Raw genomic sequence first — 22608 nt, forward strand, 5'->3', positions numbered from 1 at the left:
GCTGCTGCTGGTGTTGGCCCGCTCCGCTGCTGCTGCTAGTGTTGGCCCGCCCCGCTGCTGCTGCTAGTGATGGCCCGCTCCGCTGCTGCTGCTGGTGTTGGCCTGCTCCACTGCTGCTGGCGGTGTTGGCCCGGTCCGCTGCTGCTGGTGGTGTTGGCCCGCTCCGCTTCTGCTGCTAGTGATGGCCCGCCCCGCTGCTGCTGCTGGTGTTGGCCCTTTCCGCTGCTGCTAGTGTTGGCCCGTTCCGCTGCTGCCTTTGCAGCAGATTCCTGCTCCGTCGTCCCGTGCAGTCGGCGCCAGTTTTCGTAGAACACACACGCAACTGGTGATTGCCGGCTAATGGGCGACTATAACGTGCCGGCGACATGAATCAGCCGGCGAAGCATTTCCGACAGGTTGGCTGATACGCCGCCGTCGCGTCTGATAGCCCCGAGGCCCAGTGGAGGACGGGGAGGGGCTGGCGGCACTTCCACAAACCGGCGTCGCGTGGGGAAACCTAGCGGAAGGTCTTCGAGCGGTGCACCGCTTCTGCAGATCAAGTATGTTCGCCTCTTGGTGAATATATTCGGCTAAGCTAGGCTGGATCCGTATCCCGATCTTTTCCAGCTCGGCGAATTTCAAGCCCCTTCTGGCGGCGGGACGTGGTCAAATGAGCGGCCACGACCGCTGTCATTCCCTTTGACAGTCATAGGGCTTCTTATTCCACTGACGTCATCACCTCCTGTCAGGTCAGGCACCTTCTGTGCACCTCGTGGCGCAGCTTTCAAGTCAACTTGCAAAAGGTTTTTAAGGGTCAAAAAGGGTACGTCTTGGCTCATTTTTATGATTTAAGTATTAAGCAGATGTGTCTGATCTGATAAGACGATCTGATAAGATGATCTGCAAGTGAATGCTGACCTGGGAACATCAAATTTGTTACCAATCGCGAGTTCTCGTTGAAACCAATCCACTGGTGTTTTTTCCGACAGTCGTCCGACAGTTTTTCCACGTTTCTAAGTTTGGAAACGGCAGGGGCATAAATCCCACCCCCTATCAGTCCACGTTATAGAAAATCACATACCAGATCGGGGGCTAATATGTTGTAATTTTGCAGGTAAGTTGCAGTGTAAAATCCTTGAAGCGTGTCCAATTGTCGTAACATTATAACAAACATGCTATAATATGCTAGAAAGTTACTTATATACAACATGCCATCGGACATGTCATATGTCCATAACTAAAAGCTAATAATACAAATGTTATTGTCTGTCCCTGAAATTATTTCGATGTTCTTTACGAAACCAGTTCTTTTAGTCAATGTGATATAGTGGTGGAATGGGGACCTCCGTGAAAAGGATACCAGAATGCTGCTCCCTCTGTGAGCGTTCCTGTGAGCTTAAAGCCCATAAAGCGCAAAATGAACGAAAAGGATACGAACGGAAAGCAACCAAACCCTTCACACATAGCCGAGAGAAAGAGAAATAGCCAAATGCGTGCGTTTAAATGCGTGCACAGCCTCCTTGTGCACCCACAAACCCATATTTCCTGTGCAACTGGCCGAGGAGTGGATTGTTAACAATCGGCTGACATGATATTTATTACACCTAGAAGGCAATTTGTAACCCATCTCGACGCGCCTTAATCCCCGCGCAGCACATACCGAGATAATGTACGTCAATTATTTCCGCCCCATTTAGCAAGACGTCTGCCCCGTTCACAACAGTCATTTATCGTTGGACAAAACCGATGATTTACTCTGTTGCCCAGACGGAAGCTGGTATTACACAAAATTCGTACGTCGGAGTGCTCAAGATGTGAGCTAAGTATGCATTACTCCGTACAAGATTTTACAAATTAGAGAACGAAAACTACCTCGTTATCCCCGCATGGTTTGCATAGGAGTTCGCCGAGATTCGATGCGGATAATCACTCTAACTTTGTTTCACTACACTGTCTGCCCCCAGTTCGCAGCAGCCTCACTTGCATCATTCCTCTGTGCAGTCTCAAATTCCCAAAGCACCCAACAATACACAGCCGTCTGTTTAAGAGCATCATTTCAGCGCCTCAGCGTTTGGGAAATGACGTCACTGCGCATTGTCCGCGAATCATTTGCGAGGGTGAGTGGTAAAGTGTGAATCTCGACAGGTATAGAGGACTTTATTAAGCTAAATTTTGTTGCCATCTGTCGAACAGAAATTCAGGCACCAATGTCTACAACGAACTTTGCCTAGACTGTGGGCATCATTTTTCATGCAAAGAAATTTAAATAAAAATGGATTATTTGACACTAGAGAAGCGCCAAAGAAGCTAAAAAATTATCGTGGTCTATCTGACCACCACACATCATTAACGTCCTTCAAATTGGCTTTTTGTCTAAATAATAGCACACTGATACGATACGCGACCTGCTGACTTCCGTTCAAGATAGTCATGACGTCTGTTTGAGCCTCCGTGAGTCGATATTTCGACCACGTTTTGTCAGTGGACAGCTCCACCTTGTTATACGACACTGACCTGTCTGTTGTCTGACCGGCGGACAGCTCCACCTTGTTATACGACACTGACCTGTCTGCTGTCTGACCAGTGAACAGCTCCACCTTGTTATACGACACTGACCTGTCTGCTGTCTGACCAGTGAACAGCTCCACTTGTCGTACGACACTGACCTGTCTGCTGTCTGACCAGTGAACAGCTCCACCTTGTTATACGACACTGACCTGTCTGCTGTCTGACCAGTGAACAGCTCCACCTTGTATACGACACTGACCTGTCTGCTGTCTGACCAGTGAACAGCTCCACCTTGTTATACGACACTGACCTGTCTGCTGTCTGACCAGTGAACAACTCCACCTTGTTATACGACACTGACCTGTCTGCTGTCTGACCAGTGAACAACTCCACCTTGTCATACGACACTGACCTGTCTGCTGTCTGACCAGTGAACAGCTCCACCTTGTTATACGACACTGACCTGTCTGCTGTCTGACCAGTGAACAACTCCACCTTGTTCATACGACACTGACCTGTCTGCTGTCTGACCAGTGAACACTCCACCCTTGTCATACGACACTGACCTGTCTGCTGTCTGACCAGTGAACACTCCACCTTGTTATACGACACTGACCTGTCTGCTGTCTGACCAGTGAACAACTCCACCTTGTCATACGACACTGACCTGTCTGCTGTCTGACCAGTGAACAGCTCCACCTTGTCATACGACACTGACCTGTCTGCTGTCTGACCAGTGAACAACTCCACCTTGTTATACGACACTGACCTGTCTACTGACTGCCCAGTGCCCACGTGACCGGTGACCACGTGCGGTCGCGGTGCGCTCGGCACACGCTTGATCGGCTCCCATTCGGCGGTGGCTCGCTGATGAGCTCTGTGTTCTCCGTCGTCGTCGGTCAATAACGCCGGCCAGAAGAATGTCGTAATTAGAGGGTGCTGTGCTGGCGGTTGCAGGTGCGTGCTTAATCTCTCTTGTATCCGGCCGAATCGCAGAACCACCCCCAGCCGTTGGGCGAATTGCATTGAGAGTGCATCGCGGTCGTTATCAAGCGGCCAACATTCCTGATGCGTCATTTAGTACGGGCGTCGGAAGCCATTAATGACAATGGTGGGGCTATAAAGCCCTCTGTTCATTAGACGTGTTCGATGTTTTATCGACGTTTGTTCCGGATGGTTACATTATAACTAAATGCGAGTTATTTGTTTTCGGTCTGATCTCGGGTATGCTGCTTGGCTTTTGTTGGGAAGGACGGTCTCCGTGCTGCAAAAATAATTATGCCGCGTGAACAGAATTAAGACAAATGATCTGCATGATAGTGCAATTATGCTACTCCACGAGAAGATTAAATCCACAGCACATGGAATGTCATGATCATACACCAAGTACCTTAACAGCAAACTCATATATGCCAAAAATATCATATAGGCCATAATATCACATTTCGTGATCTTATTTTGGTCTATTCATTAGTTTTTTACTTACATCAGTCTGCAGTCAAGGTGTGCTGTGTTTAATCAGCTATGAATCGGCTCAGGGAAGGATAAGAAGCTATGGGAGAGTGTTCATGACGAAACCCAGAGTTTATCTGAGCTTTATGTTGCTGGTGACTATGCCATATATCTTACATAAGCTGAATACCTTTGTCGATAAATAAGGTTGAAAAGGTATGTGAAAAACAAATATATTCGGAGTCAGAGCTTACCCCACCATTCAGCGCATCGCACCGTTGCACGTAAACATAGCACTCAAGTAAACACTCGAGCGATCACGTATAACGCACATCATTTCGGCCCTGCCTGCCCCGAAAAACTGTTCGTTCCAGGATCATCGAATGCTACCAAAATGTTTGCTGTTTATATTTGCTTGCTTTAATTTAGCGATGCAAGCCCTCATCTAGAAATCAAGTCAAAACATATTTACTGTGCTCTGCATTCCATTATAAGCATTCATAGTTTCGACGGGCCAAACCGTTGAGGGGTTTAAAGGAGACAGCTATGACCAGGCACCCCTTCCGAGGCATTATAATTCAGGTAATCATAACCCAACGCTGCTGGACCAGAAGCCGCAGGACATGATGCCCGATGCTACTGATCGCTGGATTGTTGTGTTTTTCCTTCTGTCGGCTTCTCTCATCATCGTCGAAGCGCGTTTTGCGGTGTGCGCGGTCATACTTACGTGAATTTGTGGACCAAACAATGAGCAGCCTTTGAGCAGTCAGTTTAAGGAAGTTAGCTATTCACTAGCCAACGCATTTTGAACATGTTCTCAATGTCATTGCTTCGAAAAAGGCATGCGGCGTTGCTTTTGTTTCCCGTCCATGAAAGCCGCTGATTTCCTTGCCTCACATTCTAGACTACCTGAGAGTCAAGTCCAGTGTTCATTCAGCGTGTCAGTAATCGCTGTCTGACCGGCGATGTAGCGGGACGCGCTCTATTTCGGCCGGCCCGACGCCTGGAGCCGATCAACAAATGGCAGGCTGTGACTGAAGCCCCCAGCCTGTTACCCACCCCAGCTTATCTACCGCCCAAGCTCCTCTGACTCATGACCCAAGCCTCTCCAACCCGCGACCCCTAGCTTCTCTGACCCATGACCTCGGCTCCCGAGCCCGCGACCCAGGCTGACCCCTGACCCCAGCTCCTGATCCCGTGACCTGGGCTTCCCGCCGCCGCTGTCCGGTGCGCGCGGCCGAGACGCCGATAATGAAGCATTTGACTTCATTATGAAAGCTATCCGGCGCGCGGCGATCGTATCGGTGCGCCCATCCCTGACCTCAATCATCGACGATGCGAGCGGTTCGGACGGCAGCCACTGGGTGGCGCTAGTAACGAACAGCGCGAGACGGAACGGAACGAGACGGAGCGGATACCGATCGGACCGCGGCCGGCCGCTCCCAGCTAATCTCTCCATTGAGCCGATCTGACAGCGCTTCATCTATATGCATTAGATTTTTGAACACAGTCTGAGCCATTTATAAGCGCTATCTGTCTTGCCTTACCTGTCTGGAGCCATTTAAATTCTCGGGAGCGGCAAGCGCGTGCCGCGCGGCCGCCAAGAATGCCGCCGGCGCGCCGCGTTATGCGCATGCCTCCCGAAATCGGGATAAAATAGCAATTAAAGATGGAGAAATCGGCGGCCGGGGCGGCGCCGGATAAAAACATTATCATAAATCGCCGTTCTGGGTTTGGCCACCCAGCTCTGCGCAGCGGGCTGGCCGGTGGCGGCACACCTTACACATATGGATGGGCGCCGTTAGCTGGGCCGTTTTTGTGAAGCCGCGCCATCGGACGACCACGATCGGCATCCGATGGACTCGGCGGTGGGTCAAGATGGCGGCCGGCGAGCTGGAGGCGCTCGTCGTGATCAGCTTAGAGCGCCTGGCTGGGACCGGCTGGAGGTGACGCCCAGGCGACCGGACGGTACGCTGCTTACTATGTAGCAGTACTAGGTGCTTTATATGCAGCGTTATTTATATTAGCAGTACAGTATCGCCTTTTCCCTCATCGTATTTCTCCCGTTCCGAGTACCGTTCGCATCAAAGGCGAAACCTTTTTCGGTGTCAGCGAAAGATTCAGCCTGCCAGGGGTTTTGCTATCACATCACCAAACCGCTGCAGCTAGAGCGACGAAACTAGGTGACTTTTCCTTGCTACCAGCTTCGCGTCTTCCGACAATATTGCATTACCCTTCACTCTGTTCTCCCCTCCCCTCCTCCAAGTTGTTTAGACGCAACTCAACCCCGCTTTGTGCCAGGCGTGGTAGGACAAAACGCGGTCTTACCAGAGTCATTCATTGACAGATTACTTCCTTCAAATGACAGCTGTTAAATGAATAAGAAGAGTTTTCGTGTCACCATTTCTATCATGCAACAGTCACCAATGCTCTGCTGTGTCGCCGTTTTGTCACTCCGCCTTGAATCGACTGGAACGGACGAGATTACAACAGAGGCGACTCATGAAGGTGATCCCCAAAAATAGATTAACGCGGCTAAACATCTTCGTTTTTTATGCTTTGATTTGCTGAAAATGTTGAGCTGCGCCCCCACCCCTCGGTTCCAAATTTTCTGCACATGTTTCTGCAGCAAAGCGGCACATTTTCTAAAGCATGTTCATGTCTTTTCGGAGTGAAGTCAGGAAACCTTCGGTTTAGCTCCGAGCCGACATGAACCCGGTACAATCACACTCACCGCCCATTAGATCTCTCAGTGGTCATCAGGGGTGCTCAGCGCCCTTTGCGTCATTGCCAATTATTCCTTTTATCACTTGCTCTTCCGCTTCGGAATTCAATTTATCGGCTTGGACTGGGACCCCATCATTACGAGACCAAACCCCGTCGTTACTTCGGATCTTTCGTCCCATACGCCAGGGCTAATTCAGACGGGGCAGATTACCTAGGTGGGCATATTCGCTCAAGGGTTTCCGCCCTGGCCCAAATGAATGGACCGAGTGGTTTGTTCGAATTCAATTACGGCGCATAAGGGGTCGGAGATGGCACTTGTGCGCCACTACTCGCCGCCGAGTCCGACAATACAACCGCGGCGGCGGAGAGATGACGGCTGGGCCTCGGGTGGGGGCAGCAGTGGTGACTGGAGCAAGAGTGGCGGCGGGACCAGGAGTGGCAGCTGGAGCAGGAGTGCGTGGTTTTGTTACCAAGCGTGGCTTAGAAGGCCGCATTGAGCAGAGGTAGCTGTATTGTGGAGGATGCGACTGGATCAGAAGCGTCAGGATAACGATGCCGATGCTGAGCTTGGTGACGACCAGAGGCAGCTGGAGGATGAGTGATCGGGTGTCTGTGGGGTGGTGGTCAAAAAGGGGTGGTTGGAGAGTCTGCTGTATCAGGGGTGGCAGGGAGTTCGAATAGATCAAGCAGCAAAACTGATAATATGAGTAAAAGCACCAAGGGTGATGATCTCAATAATGGTAGCAGCAGCTAGGAAAACAGGCCCTTATTATCAGGTCGGCGTCAGAAATCAGCCCCACTTATTTTAAGCAAACGTGTCATTCTAGACGTCTCATGCTTGCGACCATGCTCCCATTGCGTACTGCGTTGAACTGAGCCAGTATCGGCGAGTCCTCTGAAGAGTGAAGAGAGGGAGAGGCTTGTGATTTTCATGTTCTGTACATCTGCTGTGTGAAAGAGGTGCAGCATAGAATATCGTTTTTTTGTCCCAGCCCAAACAAATCATATTTGGGGAAAACTTGGTATTCCCAATCTATTGACAGCCATTCGCTATTTTGTCCGTCAGTTTACCTCTGTGCTTATTTACTCTCTGCATGGATCGTAATACTAGTTTTTTTAAATGTCTACGAGAACTGCTGTCGATTATAGCTTTCCGATGTCGGCCAACGCTTCAGACTGAACAGACTGCTGGTAATAAGTGATCTTAACAGCATTTTGAAATCAGAATAATGTTCACCACTGCTTAAAAAATTATGGGGAAAAATGCATCCACGCAAAGGGCGTTTAAGCTCAGGCAGAACCCACACCTCTTCATCGACTTCACCAGAGTTGCTCAACTTCTCGGCCCCATCACGGTCACCAGCTCGAGAGGGTTCTTCGCCCTAATTACCAAGCACTGAGATAAGTGGACAGATAGTTGACTGAACACAATCTGACAAATCTCACAAACAAGAGTGATCGAAGTCGCCTGGTGACCTCCCTGAACCGCCCCGAGCACGCGCCGGGGCCGGTCTGAGCCCTGGAAGAGGACGCGGCGGGACCGACCAGCCAGCGCTCCCGGCGCTCCGCACTGTTACGGCCAGCAAGTGGGCTCAATCGTCACAATTAGGTCGGCCATGTCGTCGGGACGGGCCAATTTGGTGACAATTAAGCGGCTGCGGTATCGCGACATCTGTTCAGGGCCCAGCGCACAAACAGCGCAATTAAACGTCAATTTCAGAGTCATTCTCCTGATAGCGCAGTCGTGGGTGGCTCGCGCCACTGGAATGCTGTGTTTTACGTTGTAATTTCGTGTGCTCGGAACGGTAAGGATGGCAAATGCTGCAGGCGTTGCAAATCCAAGATAATTAGGCAGTTGGTCTGTTTTACTACAATGAGGGAAATCGGGTCAGCATTGAGCTGCAGAGACAGGTATTCTTTGCGACTTGATTTCTAGGCGTCAGTTGGTCTCGAGATGTTGAGTGCCTTTACAATATCGGGAAGTGAGCAGAATTACAAGCATCCATTGTTGAAATAATGGATGAATCGGAACAAGAATTAATTTTTCGTCATGCGCAACGAACTGCGTGCAGTGAAGGCTACAAATAGGATTAAACACATATTGTTATGCTTTTATGCGAGCGAGATAGTAGTCCTTGTGAGCCTTACATGACCAATGACACAAACTTTGAACTTGAGCGGGCCGGTGTGGCCCAGCCGTCATTCTTAGTGGAAGCTAATATCCCTGCAGCCAGCCTCTCTCCTGAGTAATTGTGTATGCTTCTTGTTTTGCCTGTTCTCCCTACTCTGTGACAGATCTGTAATGTTTTGGCTCTAGCTTCAGCCGAATGGTCCCCGAGTACGTATTCAGTACATCCAATTGCAGTGCATTCGGCACCAGTAAACCGAGTTACAGTATCATTTGAGGTTAAAGCGTTACAGTGAAATGAAAAAACACAAAAGCGCCAACGTTTCTCGTTCGAAAATAATAAGATCCTCTGGAAAGTTTGGCCGTTCCGGGAAAAACTCACCTGAAGACTTTCTCAGCTGGTTCAAACTCTTTAATCCGCCCCCGCGCGTCGCCAATCCCTCAGTGGCAGGGGAGACAAAAGAGCTCACAACGGCACCTCCACACCTCCACCCATTAATCTGGGGCACGGCTCCCACTGCGCCACAGTCAGTCGAACCCCGGGCAGGGCTGGAGCCTGTCCAGTTTTCGGGTGGGTCGCTAGGGCAACGTCAACCACGGTGTATCCCGTCCACCATCCTCACCACTATCCCCCGGGGGCTGGGCCGCCCGCCAAAAGGAACCCGCTACATACATAGAGAGAAGAAAACCTTGTAATTTATACCTTGCCCAAAACGTTTCCCTCTCCCCGAGCCGCTCGAGAAAAAATCATATGAAGCTTTGTCGTTGCCACCAGATTCACCAGCACCTGGGAGTGAGCAAAGCGAGTGGGGGACAAAACAGACCTTTTCCCTCGCCCTTATAGTGGACCCTCTATTTTCGTTTTCTCCCGACACAGGGGTGCGGTTGGCCATTCGATAGGAGTTTATATGGTAAGAGAGGATTGACTAGTTGGAACAAACCTTTCCGAAATGCTTGGGTATGGCTTTGTAAATCAAATTCGTATCTCCGCGTGATGACTTTGTCCATATTTTAATAACGGTTCATAGTCAGGGCCGCAGCTGAGAGGCGAGTAGAACCTCAAAACACAGCACATCACGCACCAATATCTGAAAATGAGACAAGAAACACGCCTGGTAAATTTCGTGATTGATACGAAGGATATTTCATGAATACTTGACATGTTAAGCTGAAATTGTTTCATTTACGTGGAAAGATGATCTGGCGGAGAAAAGAGACTCCACTTGACTTTGCAATTTCACAGTGAAAAAAAAAGAAAAAGAAAGCAATCGCATGATAGCGCTGACGCCAATCCACACGTGGTTTCTGCGGGGCGAGGTTCTACCATTGTTTGCTTGGGAATGGCTAGGGAGTCTCACCGACCGCAACGCCCCCTCCGTTCGTGTTATGAAAAACTGCGAATCCGGACGAGGGTTAAACTTATCTTGCATCATGAAACGCCATAGGGTTAAAGCTAAATTTTCCTCCAGGCTGAGAGATGCCAAATACCTAAGCTTGCTGTATTTGGAGAAGGGGTAATGGAGTTGGGTGGTACTCGTCGCTGGCGCGCCCCTGTCCAGAAGTGGAGCGGCGCGCACCCCGACACCGGCCTCAAGCCCGCGGATCCCGTGATATCAGCGAGATATGAGACGGCGCGCGCACTCCCGGTCACGTGGCGGCTCTGATTGGCCGCCGGCTGACCGATCCCTCCCAGGGCGGCGCCGGTTGGCTGGCGAGCCGGGCACCGCGGCCGGGCCCGCAGTGTGCTGCGGCTGGCGGCGTGGGGCGGTGTTGGTGCTGCGCGTGAACGGTCCCTCTCCCAGGCCCCAGAAGCCGGACGCATAACGGAGAGCGGGAGGGAACGTGGTGCGATACGGGGGATGTGCGACCTGTCTGTGTATGGACAGACGGCCAGCATGGAGGGCGCCGAGACCAGAGTCGACGTAGGCACGGTAAGAGGCGCGGACACCGTCACGCACCCGGCCGATTCCAGGGTTGTGGCGTTGAAAGTGTCGGGCTTTGTCGTATTGTCTCGTGGAAACCGCTCGCCGGTTTGCCTGGTTTCGGGCCCAGCTTTGGTGTGTGAGTGAGCAAGACACCGTGTAAGTCCGATTTCGGCTCATTGCACCAGGGACTGTCCCACTGAGTTTGTCTGGCGGGCAGTGATCACGGAATCACAGGCAGATTTAGAAAATCGGAGATCGAGAGGGCGTGCGACCTGTGACTGTTCATTTCGTTACGTGAGCGACAGAATGTCGGTGTAAACATTCTGAAACCAGTTAAAAAGCATGGGTCTGGAGGGGGGGGGGGGGGGGGCAGTGTCTGGAACACAGCTGGGCACCCACTAGCATCAACTATCCCATGGGAGGGAGAAAACCAGTCCCACCCCACAACTTTCGCAAAGCTTAAGGGGAGTTTTCCAAATTTTGTAGGGTTTTGGACTGAAATAGCTTTCTTGAAGACCTTTCGGTGCTGTTCACAACCCTGCCCTTCTTAAGACCTAACCCCTCTAGTTTCTGAGCTACTCCCCGCGAATATGGGGAAAGGTATATTGGGGAGAGTATTTCAGTCACCTTGGGGTTCATGACGTCATAATAACGTCATTCAAATTCCGTCATTCCATAAGCCATGCGATCATCAAGGTCAAAAATAATATTGTTGTCGAAGTGTTCATATCTGGCGTTCGTGAGAGCAATTTCCAGATATAACGACCGTCAATTGGCTCTTGATCAATGTTGTGAAGGGTGCGATGACGTCATCAAACCATGACGCATTGAGAAGCATATATACTAAACATAGAATGGTGTTGCCCAGCACAGTCTTTTCCACCTAAAGGAGTGTACTTATAGTTGTAAATGAGCTCGTTTCATCATATCTTATGCTTGCTTCAATGCCTTCAAATGTAAAACATTGCTTTGAACACTACCCTCACAGTTTTGTTCGGAATTTATGACCTTACAAAAGCATGGATGCCCTCTTAACACTTTTAACCGTGACGTAGTCTCTGGATATCAGCATAGATCAAAATGTAACAGCCACGCAACACTCGTGGGAACTGAAATCTTCGAAGCTTATCTGGTCACGCTACGGCATGATGCTTTCTGTTTTGATGCGTTTGTATCACCAATAATTTGACAAGGAGTGTAATGGATACAGGTCTGAGCCAGCAGAGGAGGCTGTCACGTGAGCTGCACGTGTCTTGCTATTTTCTATTTGCATTGTGCTCCGGTGCAGTTGTCTGGATGAGTTAATTGATGCGTACCGGAAGAGCCTTGTCCATTTTGGCACGATGCTCGACGTGGTTCAAGAAATAATGGCCCGGAGTTTAGCCTGTTCGCAATGCGTAGCTCTGTCTCGGAAATGAGGCTCAAAGATGGCATATGAGCTTCTGATCGAGTGAAGATAAGCGCACAGTGCTGAATGTTCCCAAATTTCATTTGTGAGGATGCGGATTTTTGCAGGGGCGACATTACAGAAAAATGGACGAAGAAGCTCTCATAAGTCTTCGCTTGTTATTTACCAAAAAGCTGTTTTTGTAACATCCTCGTAACATCCGGCATGTTTTCTGGAAATGTCCTTTTGGAAAGACCGCTAATTGGTAGGTTAAGTCGGACCATACGAAAGCTCGAAATGTGCGCAGCCGTGCCATACTGCAAAAAAAGCCGGTTGGAGGGGAGGGGAAGGGGGGGCATCACGACAGCCCCTACCTCTGTACCTTGTCCTGTACCTTGCGATTCCCTTTTCAGAAATCCTTACCGTATAACTATGAGGAAATGGATGAAGGTTATGATTAAGGTTTAAGTTTTCAGGTGTAACGGACGCCAGTTGGCTATCCACGAATGTTGTGCAAGGAATGATGACGTAATTAATCAAAATGCATCGAGAAGTATGTGACTTATTTCGTCACATCTGATACTTGCTCCAATACCTTGATGTGGAACATTCCTTTAAGCGATTGTTTCTTAAAGTATATAACACGACATTCTTCAGACATTTGCACTAACCACCTTCCAGCACGCACGCGCGTAGAAAAAAGGCGGGTGAAAAGGCAATCGGTCGCCGACCGATTTCCGTCAGGGTTGTAAGCGATTCCCCCTTGATGCATTGCACGTAAAACCGGCTGATTGACGGAGCTTGTTTCCTACGGCCCAAATACGTTCCTGGTAGCACAGCACACTCGGTTTCCGTCAGCCATCCCGGCGGCGAGAGGTGGGATCAGCCAGGAAATCGTATGTATGATGTTAAAATGCATTCCGAAACAATGCAAACAATAATCTTCCAGAGGGTGCAACAGGTCTTGGTATATGTTTTCCTAGGAATCAGCTACATTGCCTAGCGAACGAGCCCGCAACATTTATCATTTAAAAGCATCGTCGCGCCGGCAGAATTTTTGTCCATTTATGATATGCTCGTAGATCGCTCGTATGCCTTGAGGTCCGAATAATGTCCCCCCTCATCATTGGTGTGTGGCCTATCCTATGGTAGGTAATGTTCTCTCCAATGCCCTTGGAAATTATTTTTCTGTTTCTGGCAATGGCTCACAGCGCCACGCCGTTATGAGCTGTGCAAGGATTGGATGCTGCATGCACCGTCGCCCCTGCCCAGGGCGTCTTCAAGGAGGAGGCACGTGGGACACGTCCCCTCCCCCTTGTACAATATTTGCTTGCAATAACATGTTTGTGAATAAGTGTCGACAGTTCGGAGAGATAATGCTTGACCGTCCGCTCAAGAAGCCGGCCGTCCCTAGAGATGACTGTCCTCACAGTCGGCTGTCCCTACATGCGACTCTCAGCGCTCCGCCCGCCAGCACCCGCATGACGTCATAGGCCTCTGACGAGCTGAAGACCGCGGCGTCAGCTGGCGTCGAAGACGGACCCAGATCGCCGCGCCCCCGTTAGTAACGGCCGCTAAAAACCGGCTGCGGCGGCTGGCGGTTGTGGGCAGCGGCTGGCGATCGTCGGCAGCGGCTCGAGGGCCGCCAACAGAGCTTGGCCGCCGCTGGCCTGCTGGCGGCGGCCGACAGTGGCGCCCAGCTCTGCTGAGCGCCACTGCTAAACATCGGCGCTGGACTGCCGACATGACGTCATCCGTCCTGGGAGAGGGGTGACGTCACGGCGTTGGCGAGGGTCGGGACAGCACGGCAGAAGGACTCTGGTCGTAACCAGATGTGGGGGACGTGCCCGCTCGTGTGGGTTTCACTCAAGGGCCATTCAGATCCCTCTGCCGCTGGGTGTGATGTCATTCATTAACCTGATTTCCCGACGTTGGGTGATGCAAGTAAGTGCACTCCCACACAACCTGGGCATCCTCAGTACTTACGAGGTTTATCAGAACAAGGGTGAGTATCTCCCCTGGAAATAGTCAGCACCGACCGGTGATGTGTTCACACAGTCATGGGGGTGACCTCGGCCGGTGGCGCGTCGCATCAGGCGGTGGCACGTCACGTCACGTCAGGCGGTGACACCTCATGCCAGGCAATGGCATGTCACGTTAGACGGTGGCTTCACGTCAGGCGGTGGCACGTTACTCCAGGTGGTGGCACGATACGTCATTGACGGCCCGGACCGAAACGGCGGCTGGTGTAGAGCTGAACGCTTACCACAGGGTTTCGGCCCCGGGGCGCGCGCAGAAGGTTGACTTTTTTGCCCACCGTTTTCTCGACACCGGGAGTACATGACACCATTCGGCGTGCGCTGGGTGTCTTGGTTCCCAATGGATCATTTTTGGTGTCGAATTGGAAAATTTGAGTCCGTTCAACCGACATTTAGTTGTGAATTATATGCTCGTAGGCCGCCCTTGTCTTGCGACAGTTTAGTAAAATCTTATTTCACGGAGCATACGCCTGGTGTAGTTTTGAATCGCGGAGTTATGGTGGTCTGGGTGGCATGCTTCATGAGCCGTACTCACAGCTCGTTGCAGGATTACGCCAAAAACGTACAGGTTGCTGAAAACCGCCGATTTTAAGGCCGTTGTGTGCATTCATGATGTCACACGAAGTACTGCACTATATAGCCGTGAAGGCATGTGTCTCATCGAGCTATGAATAAACTCATTGAAAGGACACCTAAGACTAGCCGCGGTGAAATGAATCAAAGTCAGACCACGCGACTGCTTTGTGCAGCAATAAATCACCTAACCTATTGGAAAGAAGAGTTTGTTTTCGGTTTGGTTTATAGAGTATACTTGGACGCGGGCTTCCTGGCACGCGCGTAAGGTGCGCCGAAGCGAGGTTTCAAGAAATGCTTGTAACATGGTAGTCCTAACATTCTAACGCCCCCCCCCCCCCCCTCCCTCCACAGGGTGGCGACATGAACGGTGCGGCGTGGGGCGTGGCCGCCCGCTACCGCCAGCTTCTGCAACAGCAGCATCAGCAGTGCCAGCGCCGCGCTGACGACGAGGTGAGGAAAACAGGCATGGAAGCTGCACCAAGCATTATGTCCAGTGTATTCAAACCATTTTTTGGCAATTATTCAACCTTCTGTTTTGCATTTAGAAGGATGCAATATCATCTTTTTTCTTGTGGAATAATTTCCAGAATTTCCACTGTCAAAGAAACTACTTTTTCGTGTCACCGAAAATATGTCCTCACATAGCCCTTGCCTAGTATCTCATGTGCCACTTATATCCATGGTTACCATGGGTGTAACCATATGCGGGATCGGAGAGACAGGAAAACATGCCTCTCAATACAGGCGTAGCTTCCTATTCAGCTGATCTTCAGCTCCCCGGATGTGGGCTCCTCCAACTTTGTAAAGAAAGCGGGCCAAATCCGGTGGGATGCCCGTTTATTGGCATGTTTTTGGGTAGAATGTGTAATTGTTTACTGGTCAGCTCACGACCCATTTTGTGAAACTACGCCCCGTACCCTAATTTAGCTGGTGAACTTTCCCCCCCCCCCGCATGTTGTCCGCAAAATGCGTATAGTTGCGTCTTCCACAGAAAATTAGCAGTTTCAGCCCATTTTTCAATTAAGATGTCTTTTCAGTACCATTCCTGCTTGGCTGCTCAATCGTCGGTATAGGCCATGCTATTTACTGTCATGTCATGTTGTTTAAGGTTTGGTTTGCTCAGGATGAGACTATTTTGTGGCAAAGTGGAACCAAATATGTGCATTTACTTTGCATGGCCCTTCCAATCAGCATGACTGCAGATGTAAGTGTATTTTGCATTTGCGTGTGGGTTGGGTATAAAGGACTTCAATAGGATCGAATGTTTGTGATTCGGCAGAGCATGGGCGTAAGCATTTAGCAAGAAGTGCGCTGGTGACACACGTGCGTCACTAAGCCACGTGATATGTTACTGGTATATATACTACTTTGTAAAGACAACGTTGCATAGAAATGAGCATCAAAATAAACAATGCTTCTGAAAACCAAGACATCTTTGGAAGAGCGTCACTGCGCCAGACGCCATAGGAAAGAAATTCAAACCATTACGCTGTTTCCATTAAATTTGTGTGATAGCGTTTTTCCCTGAATAGTGTTCCAAGCTCTCGCACCATTTATATCTTAAACATTTTGGTCACGTGACTTGCTGTGGACATTGTATAACACACATGCTGTGAAAATTCACACAAATAGAAACTATTAGTGAGTGGTTATCAGTGAGTCCAATAAGATCTCTCTCCTACGAGCGCCTGCTTCAAATCAAGGTTCTGAGATGCTCAGAAGGATTTAGAGACCAACCATCCGACCAACTTGAACCCCGCTGATCTACCTATGAGTGAAAAGCGCAAAAAGGCGGGCTGCGCTCTTCAAAAGAAAGTATCGGCGTGTCAGGGTAGCCAGTTGTTCTCCCTTTTTCTACACAAGTCACAATCACTTCAGTGACGGTATCGCTACTGACGTCACTAATCTTGAGCAGCGGCTAACGTGATACGGCTTGGCCCTGTCGTGGTTACCTCGTAAATAAAGCCCATGTACAACGAGTCGAGCTCAAGAGAAAACACAAATCGGAGCCTTTGACTCCCCCTCCCCCTCTCAGTCAAGACTTTAAAATTGCTCTGAATCGGTTAGGCAGAACATTATCTATGGCAGCTGGTTTACAGTCATTGGCGGCCTCCGACCATGGAAACAAGGAAAGCTTGTGCACTGTTTCCGCTATTTGTGTTGGCTGTACACCCAGTCTCTTGCCTGATCGGAATCGCTGTTGTCCTATCCAGCGAAGCCCAGGAAATAAAGGTACGTAGGCACAGTTTTCTGCGACTGACTGCATCGCCCAACTGTGCCCCAGCGCGTTGTGCCTAAGCTCGACCGCACCCCAACCAGCCTGTGGACCCGCCACATCCCAGCCAGCCGGTGTGCCAGCTACCGCAGGTTGCACAGGGGTCAGCCACACCCCGGCGGCCGGTGGGCCGGTCACCACACCTCCCTGTGTCAGTCCACCCTTCCTGGGTCAGCCAAACCTCCCTGGGTCAGTCAAATCTCCCTGGGTCAGTCCACCCTTCCTGGGTCAGCCAAACCTCCCTGGGTCACTCAAATCTCCCTGTGTCAGTCCACCCTTCCTGGGTCAGCCAAACCTCCCTGGGTCACTCAAACTTCCCCGGGTCAGTCCAACTTCCCTGGGTCAGCCAAACCTCCCTGGGTCAGTCAAATCTCCCTGGGTCAGTCAAACTTCCCTGGGTCAGCCAAACCTCCCTGGGTCAGTCAAACTTCCCGGGTCAGTCCAACTTCCCTGGGTCAGCCAAACCTCCCTGGGTCAGTCAAATCTCCCTGGGTCAGTCAAACTTCCCTGGGTCAGCCAAACCTCCCTAGGTCAGTCAAACTTCCCCGGGTCAGTCCAACTTCCCTGGGTCAGCCAAACCTCCCTGGGTCAGTCAAATCTCCCTGGGTCAGTCAAACTTCCCTGGGTCAGTCAAACCTCCCTGGGTCAGTCAAAATCCCCTGGGTCGGTCAAATTTCCTGGGTCAGTCCAACCTCCCTGGGTCAGTCGAACCTCCCTGGGTCAGTTAAAACCTCCGTGGATCAGTCCAACTTCCGTGGGTCAGTCAAACGTCCCTGGGTCAGTCAAACCTCCCTGGGTCAGTCGAAACTCCCTGGGTCAGTCGAACCTCCGTGGGTCAGCCGAACCTCCGTGGTCTAGCCGAACCTCCGTGGGTCAGTCAAACTTTCGTGGGTCAGCCGAACCTCCGTGGGTCAGCCGCACTGCCGGTGGCTGGTAGGCGGGCATGTGCCTCGTGCGGCGGCAGGCGGGGACGACCGCGCCTCCGCCGGCCACCTGTCGGGTCGGGACGGCGCCGGCGGCCGGGCCCGGACCACCCCGACGGTCCTGTCCGGACAGAAATAGACAGCCTGGTCGCGCCGCACCGCCGCGCCGATCAACAGCGCGGGCCGACCAGCCTCCCGAGGCGCCGAGTGGCGCGGATGTCGCCACTTCGCGTACGGCCGGAGCCACACGGTGCAGAAAGCCAACGCCCCCCCCCCCCCCCCGTCCTTTGGGAGGCTTTCCTGCTTCTAGGAGCGATTTGCTGTGATATAAGACGTCGTGACTCCTAATCACACCGTTGCTCTTCACGTTTCACTGCCTCGAGTCGTGTGTGCCATGCGTCCTCTGGACGCTACCTGCGGCGACTGTGACCAGTCTAAATGTTTTCGTTTGTATCGGTCACGGCGCTGGGAGCGGCGGCCGTGTCGGCGCCTCCCGCCGGGCGGCGGCGCCCCCCGCCGTCGGGCGCCGCCAGCTCCGCCGACCCCCGCCGACCCCGCCGAGCGCGCCCGGCCACCGCCGGCACATATTTCACACATCTCCCGCATAGCTTACGTACAAATTGCGTCCGAGATGCGCCGAGAATGTTATCGGAATGCACGGCCGGGCTGCGAGCTGGCTGACGAGGTGTGAAGAATGGGTGAGCGGTCGGACCGTGCAGACGCGCTGTCAGTGCTGCAGTATTGCCAGGCGACGCGGCACTGCCCCGCGGCAGACGGAGAACATGGGAAATTTGCATAGCTATTTGACTTTCCCTGCCAAATAATGACGCATAAATCAAGTGGACACGGTCTTGGGAGGCATGGAATTTGAGTGATAACCATCCCAGCGGTGGCCAACCTATCCAAGGGACATCTGCCTTTCCCAACCGATTTTCTAGGTGCGTTCGTTCGAAAACATACCTGTGGCCTTATGCCCATTAAGTGGCGCGGTTGATTAAACCCCCTGGTCCTTTGGTGATCTGGAAAAGGCTGCACCAGGGCTTTTCCTAGAATCCGAGAGCTTGGCATTAAGAACCTTGGTACCTATTTCCTGTCTGGAGGGAATATATTTTTGCCCCCCAAAATTCTGGTAGGCGCTCTTTGCCAAGCTGAAGGTTTTGTGCGACCACGCATATCTTACCTAAATTATCATGAAGGAGACCCCACAACTGAGCTATGAGTTACTAATTCAGGCTCAGAAAACCTTTTTCGACATCAAGAGACCCGTTTTGTGAATCAGGAAGCTCTATTTGGTGTGAAGGAGGCACTTTGCTGGCTCGTAAAGCCCCCGTTATGAATCGCCTGGTCTGGATTAGGAGGCACACCATGCATCATTGACCAAGAGGATATATATATATATATATATATATATAAAGTATTCTTCTCTAGACAAAGAGGCTCGCCCTTGCATCAAAGGGTCCTTTTATGGAACTGGAGACCCTGTCTTCAGAAAGGGAGTCTATTTGCTGGATCGGGAATCCTCGCATTAATCATGAGGCCTCTCCCTGCTTGGATTGTCGACACTTATTCGCATGAGCATGGATGCATGTAAGGCAAATTTGGGGTGGTGGTGCCCTGCGTTGAATACGGCACTGTGGAGGAGGCCCCTTTAAAAAGGCCCGTAGTTTGTCAAGGAGGCCCCTGAAAAAGCTTGTCTCCAAACTTAGAAACATTGACCTGAACCAGACAACATGGACCCGAGAGGCTTCTGAGTATATCCTGTTCTGAACGGAGTGCTCGAGACCTGGTTCATGTGGTCAGCAACACTCCGAACACCGTCAGATGTCGGAGCAGATATTTCCTGAACCCTGCCGTTCCCAGCTGGAGCTCCAGAGCCCCTTGATAAGTATCGGCATCGGCCACGACAAACACACGCTTTTTATTGAACTGATCTCACAAACATGCACGTGTGATAGCGGGCGGCGGACCTTTGACTGCGGTGTTTACCACTGAATGAATGCGCCCACGGAAGCGTTGCCTTGGCGACGCACTCCCGGGCCAATCAGCTCGCTGTACGATGCGCATTCATTGGAGAAGATGAGGCGATACCATTCCACAGCTGAGACTGGGAACAATGGGTATCGGGCGCAGCCTCGGATCAGCTCCAGAGACGGGCACCGCCGGCCGCCCGGGGTCCGCAGACGAACGCCGCGGACCGCAGAAGACCCCAGAGGTCCGACGATGCCGTCACGCGCACGCTCAGAGATCATTTAAACGGCACGCCTTCACTGTGGTGTACGGATCACGCTGTCAGAACAACGCAAATTGCAGAGAGGAAATAAGGGACACTTCGGAAAGGGTGTGAAAGCATTTCAGATGTGTCTTCTGATGGGAACCGCGAACAACCCTTAGATAGATGTCAGAGGATCCGCCGGTCGAGTCCCGTTCTCACGATTAGGTATGGACTCCCTCCCCCTCTCCCTCGCTCTCTCTCTCTCTCTCTCTCTCTCTCTCTTTCTCTCCCTCTTTCTCTCTCTTCTCTCTCTCCTCTCTCTCCTCTTCCCTCTCCCTCTCCTCGTCCCTCTCTCTCACCCTCCTCTCTCCCCCTCTCTCTCTCCTCTCTCCCTCCCAGCATCGGTCACTCCCCGCCCGCCGACGCCCCCTACCAAGTGTTCCGTGATGAAGCACCGCACGTCAGAAACAAACAAGAATCGTCCTAAATTAATTAGATTCGACGTTGCCCAGCGTGCGCTGTCACATAAGACCCGCCCAGGCCATCAGCCGGCGCGGAGGCCAGTCACGACGGGGCCCGATGGTCTCCATAATCGTAATTTATTTATTCCGTTGGCCTCCCAGCGTTTAACGCCACGCTGAAGGTGCGGCAGGTGGTGCCAGCGGCGCCTCTAACGGTTGCAGGCGGACTCATTCCAACCCTGTGCACGACGAGAGGTTAGCTGGAGCTGTTAGAGCTCAAATAACCTGTATTAATCGGACAGGTGCATCCACAAAATGTCGAGTAAGTTTTGCAACGGTGGAAGCTGCGGCAACACAAGGACGCTTCCTGAGGGCTCATGTGAAACATTACAAATGTGCGGGAAGAGCTCTTAGAACGCTAGGTGATGCAACAGACATAAGTGTTTTCCAAATTTTGCCAGGTCATAAATCAAAGTGGTCACGAAGCTACTGAACTGTATCTGCTCCTCAGACCCCCCTCCCCCGTCGTGCTACCTTGGCTGCAACAATGCGAACCAATACACGGCGCCGTTGCTGCCCCTTGCAATGACGGATTCAATGTGCACTTGCTGTTGACGCAACGGACCAGGGGACGGGATCACTCCGGGTGTATCTCTGTACGCTACCGCACGGCGCCCGTGTCTTGGCGTGCTGTCGCTAGGGATGTTGTGGGGCGCCTGCTCGACGTCGTCGAGAGTCGGCGTCGCCCGCGGCTGAACGGTCTCGCCGGCTGTGACCCGCAGGGTGCCCGCCTCCGAGCCCGGCTCAGCTGACTCGCGGGCACCCACGCCGCAGCAGAGGACCGAGGCGGAGGCGAATGAGGACTCGTCCTCCGACCAGGATGTCATGGAACAGCTGAAGCAGCAGGTGGCGAACGTGGCTCAAGGAAATGCAAAGGTATGGCGGTTGTACTGTTCAGCGCGGGCTGCCTGTGGGTCAGTGTTCAGTATGTGGTGAGAACTACACGAGGGCTAGGGAAAGACTGTTTGGTTTATGGGTATGGGGTGAAGCCAGACGCGCCTCATTTGGTTACTTTCTTCCAACTGCTCGTTATATAATATGCCTGGTCAGACCGCCGGTGTGAGTTCCGTGCGTGAAAATAGTGAAATGGTCTTTGTGGCTGACTAGCAAAAACACACAAAAACAAATACAGCAACAAAAATCATGAAAACTTGGCGAGAGCTTTGCATAAAGTGTCACCGTGACCTTCCTCACAGGACACCAGCGACGCCGAGCCGCCAGACTACCGCACTCCGGAGTCGGCGCAGGCTCGGGCGGCGGCCGAGGCGTTCCAGCGGCACCCGTTGTCGCCGCAGTCGCTGCTGGCCGCCTCCATGGCGCACAACCCGCCGTCGCTGGTGCCGCTGCCCGGCCTGGGTCTGGCCGGGTACGGCGGGTCTGGCGGCCGGGCCAGCAGCTCGCCGCCGGCCCGTGACACGGTCAGCCCGCCGGTCAGCTCGGCGGCACAGTCGCCCCGCCAGGGCAGCGCCAATCACGCCTCCTGGAACTACGAGGAACAGTTCAAGCAGGTCAGTCAGTGTGCCGCAGGTGTATGGTTGCAACATCGGAACGAGCAGCGCCGGTCTACGGACAAAGCGAACTCACCGGCTGGCTGTTAATACTCGCTCATTGCGCCAGTGCTGCAACGAACCGGGAATTAATCAATGATGGTGAAAGCTCAAACGACGCGGGGTTACCGGTGTGGTACCGTTGATACCACATCATGCAACCAAATGGCGGGCCCGGGATTTATTCGTGGAACTGGGCGGCCGACTGACCTGGATGCCCGTATGTGCGTGTCGGGTGAACGGAACAGCGGCCCACTGAGGTTGTATGACCGCAAACACCCGCTGTTGCCTGCTCTATCGACCTCTGCGCAGGCTCAAACCACATTCGACTTCACGAATTGCCGAACTGTGTCACGAAAGCGAAACACAGACAAATACATTATATATATATATATATATAATATATATA

The 22608-nt window shown here is 52.0% G+C and overlaps 1 protein-coding gene and 1 long non-coding RNA gene across 2 annotated transcripts in view; both read left to right on the plus strand.

Moving 5' to 3' along the window:
* Positions 1-10555: 10555 nt before the first annotated feature.
* On the plus strand, positions 10556-21964 carry LOC119099916 (uncharacterized). Its single transcript, XR_005094436.1, has 4 exons — positions 10556-10725; positions 15073-15171; positions 21375-21528; positions 21849-21964. It is a non-coding gene; the product is annotated as an uncharacterized LOC119099916 (long non-coding RNA).
* Positions 21965-21989: 25 nt separating this feature from the next.
* The window catches only part of LOC119099689 (AT-rich interactive domain-containing protein 3A-like), a gene marked incomplete at its 5' end in the record, with an annotated part of 28891 nt that continues 28272 nt past the window's right edge, over positions 21990-22608 (plus strand). The window contains one exon of the mRNA XM_037222754.1: positions 21990-22160. Coding sequence (XP_037078649.1) covers positions 21990-22160 — 171 coding nt within the window. The remainder of the gene's footprint in view (positions 22161-22608) is intronic.

Source organism: Pollicipes pollicipes, unplaced genomic scaffold (assembly GCF_011947565.3).
Source record: "Pollicipes pollicipes isolate AB1234 unplaced genomic scaffold, Ppol_2.1 Scaffold_4881;HRSCAF=5763_pilon_pilon_pilon, whole genome shotgun sequence".
In the NCBI taxonomy this organism is placed as follows: Eukaryota; Metazoa; Arthropoda; class Thecostraca; order Pollicipedomorpha; family Pollicipedidae; genus Pollicipes; species Pollicipes pollicipes.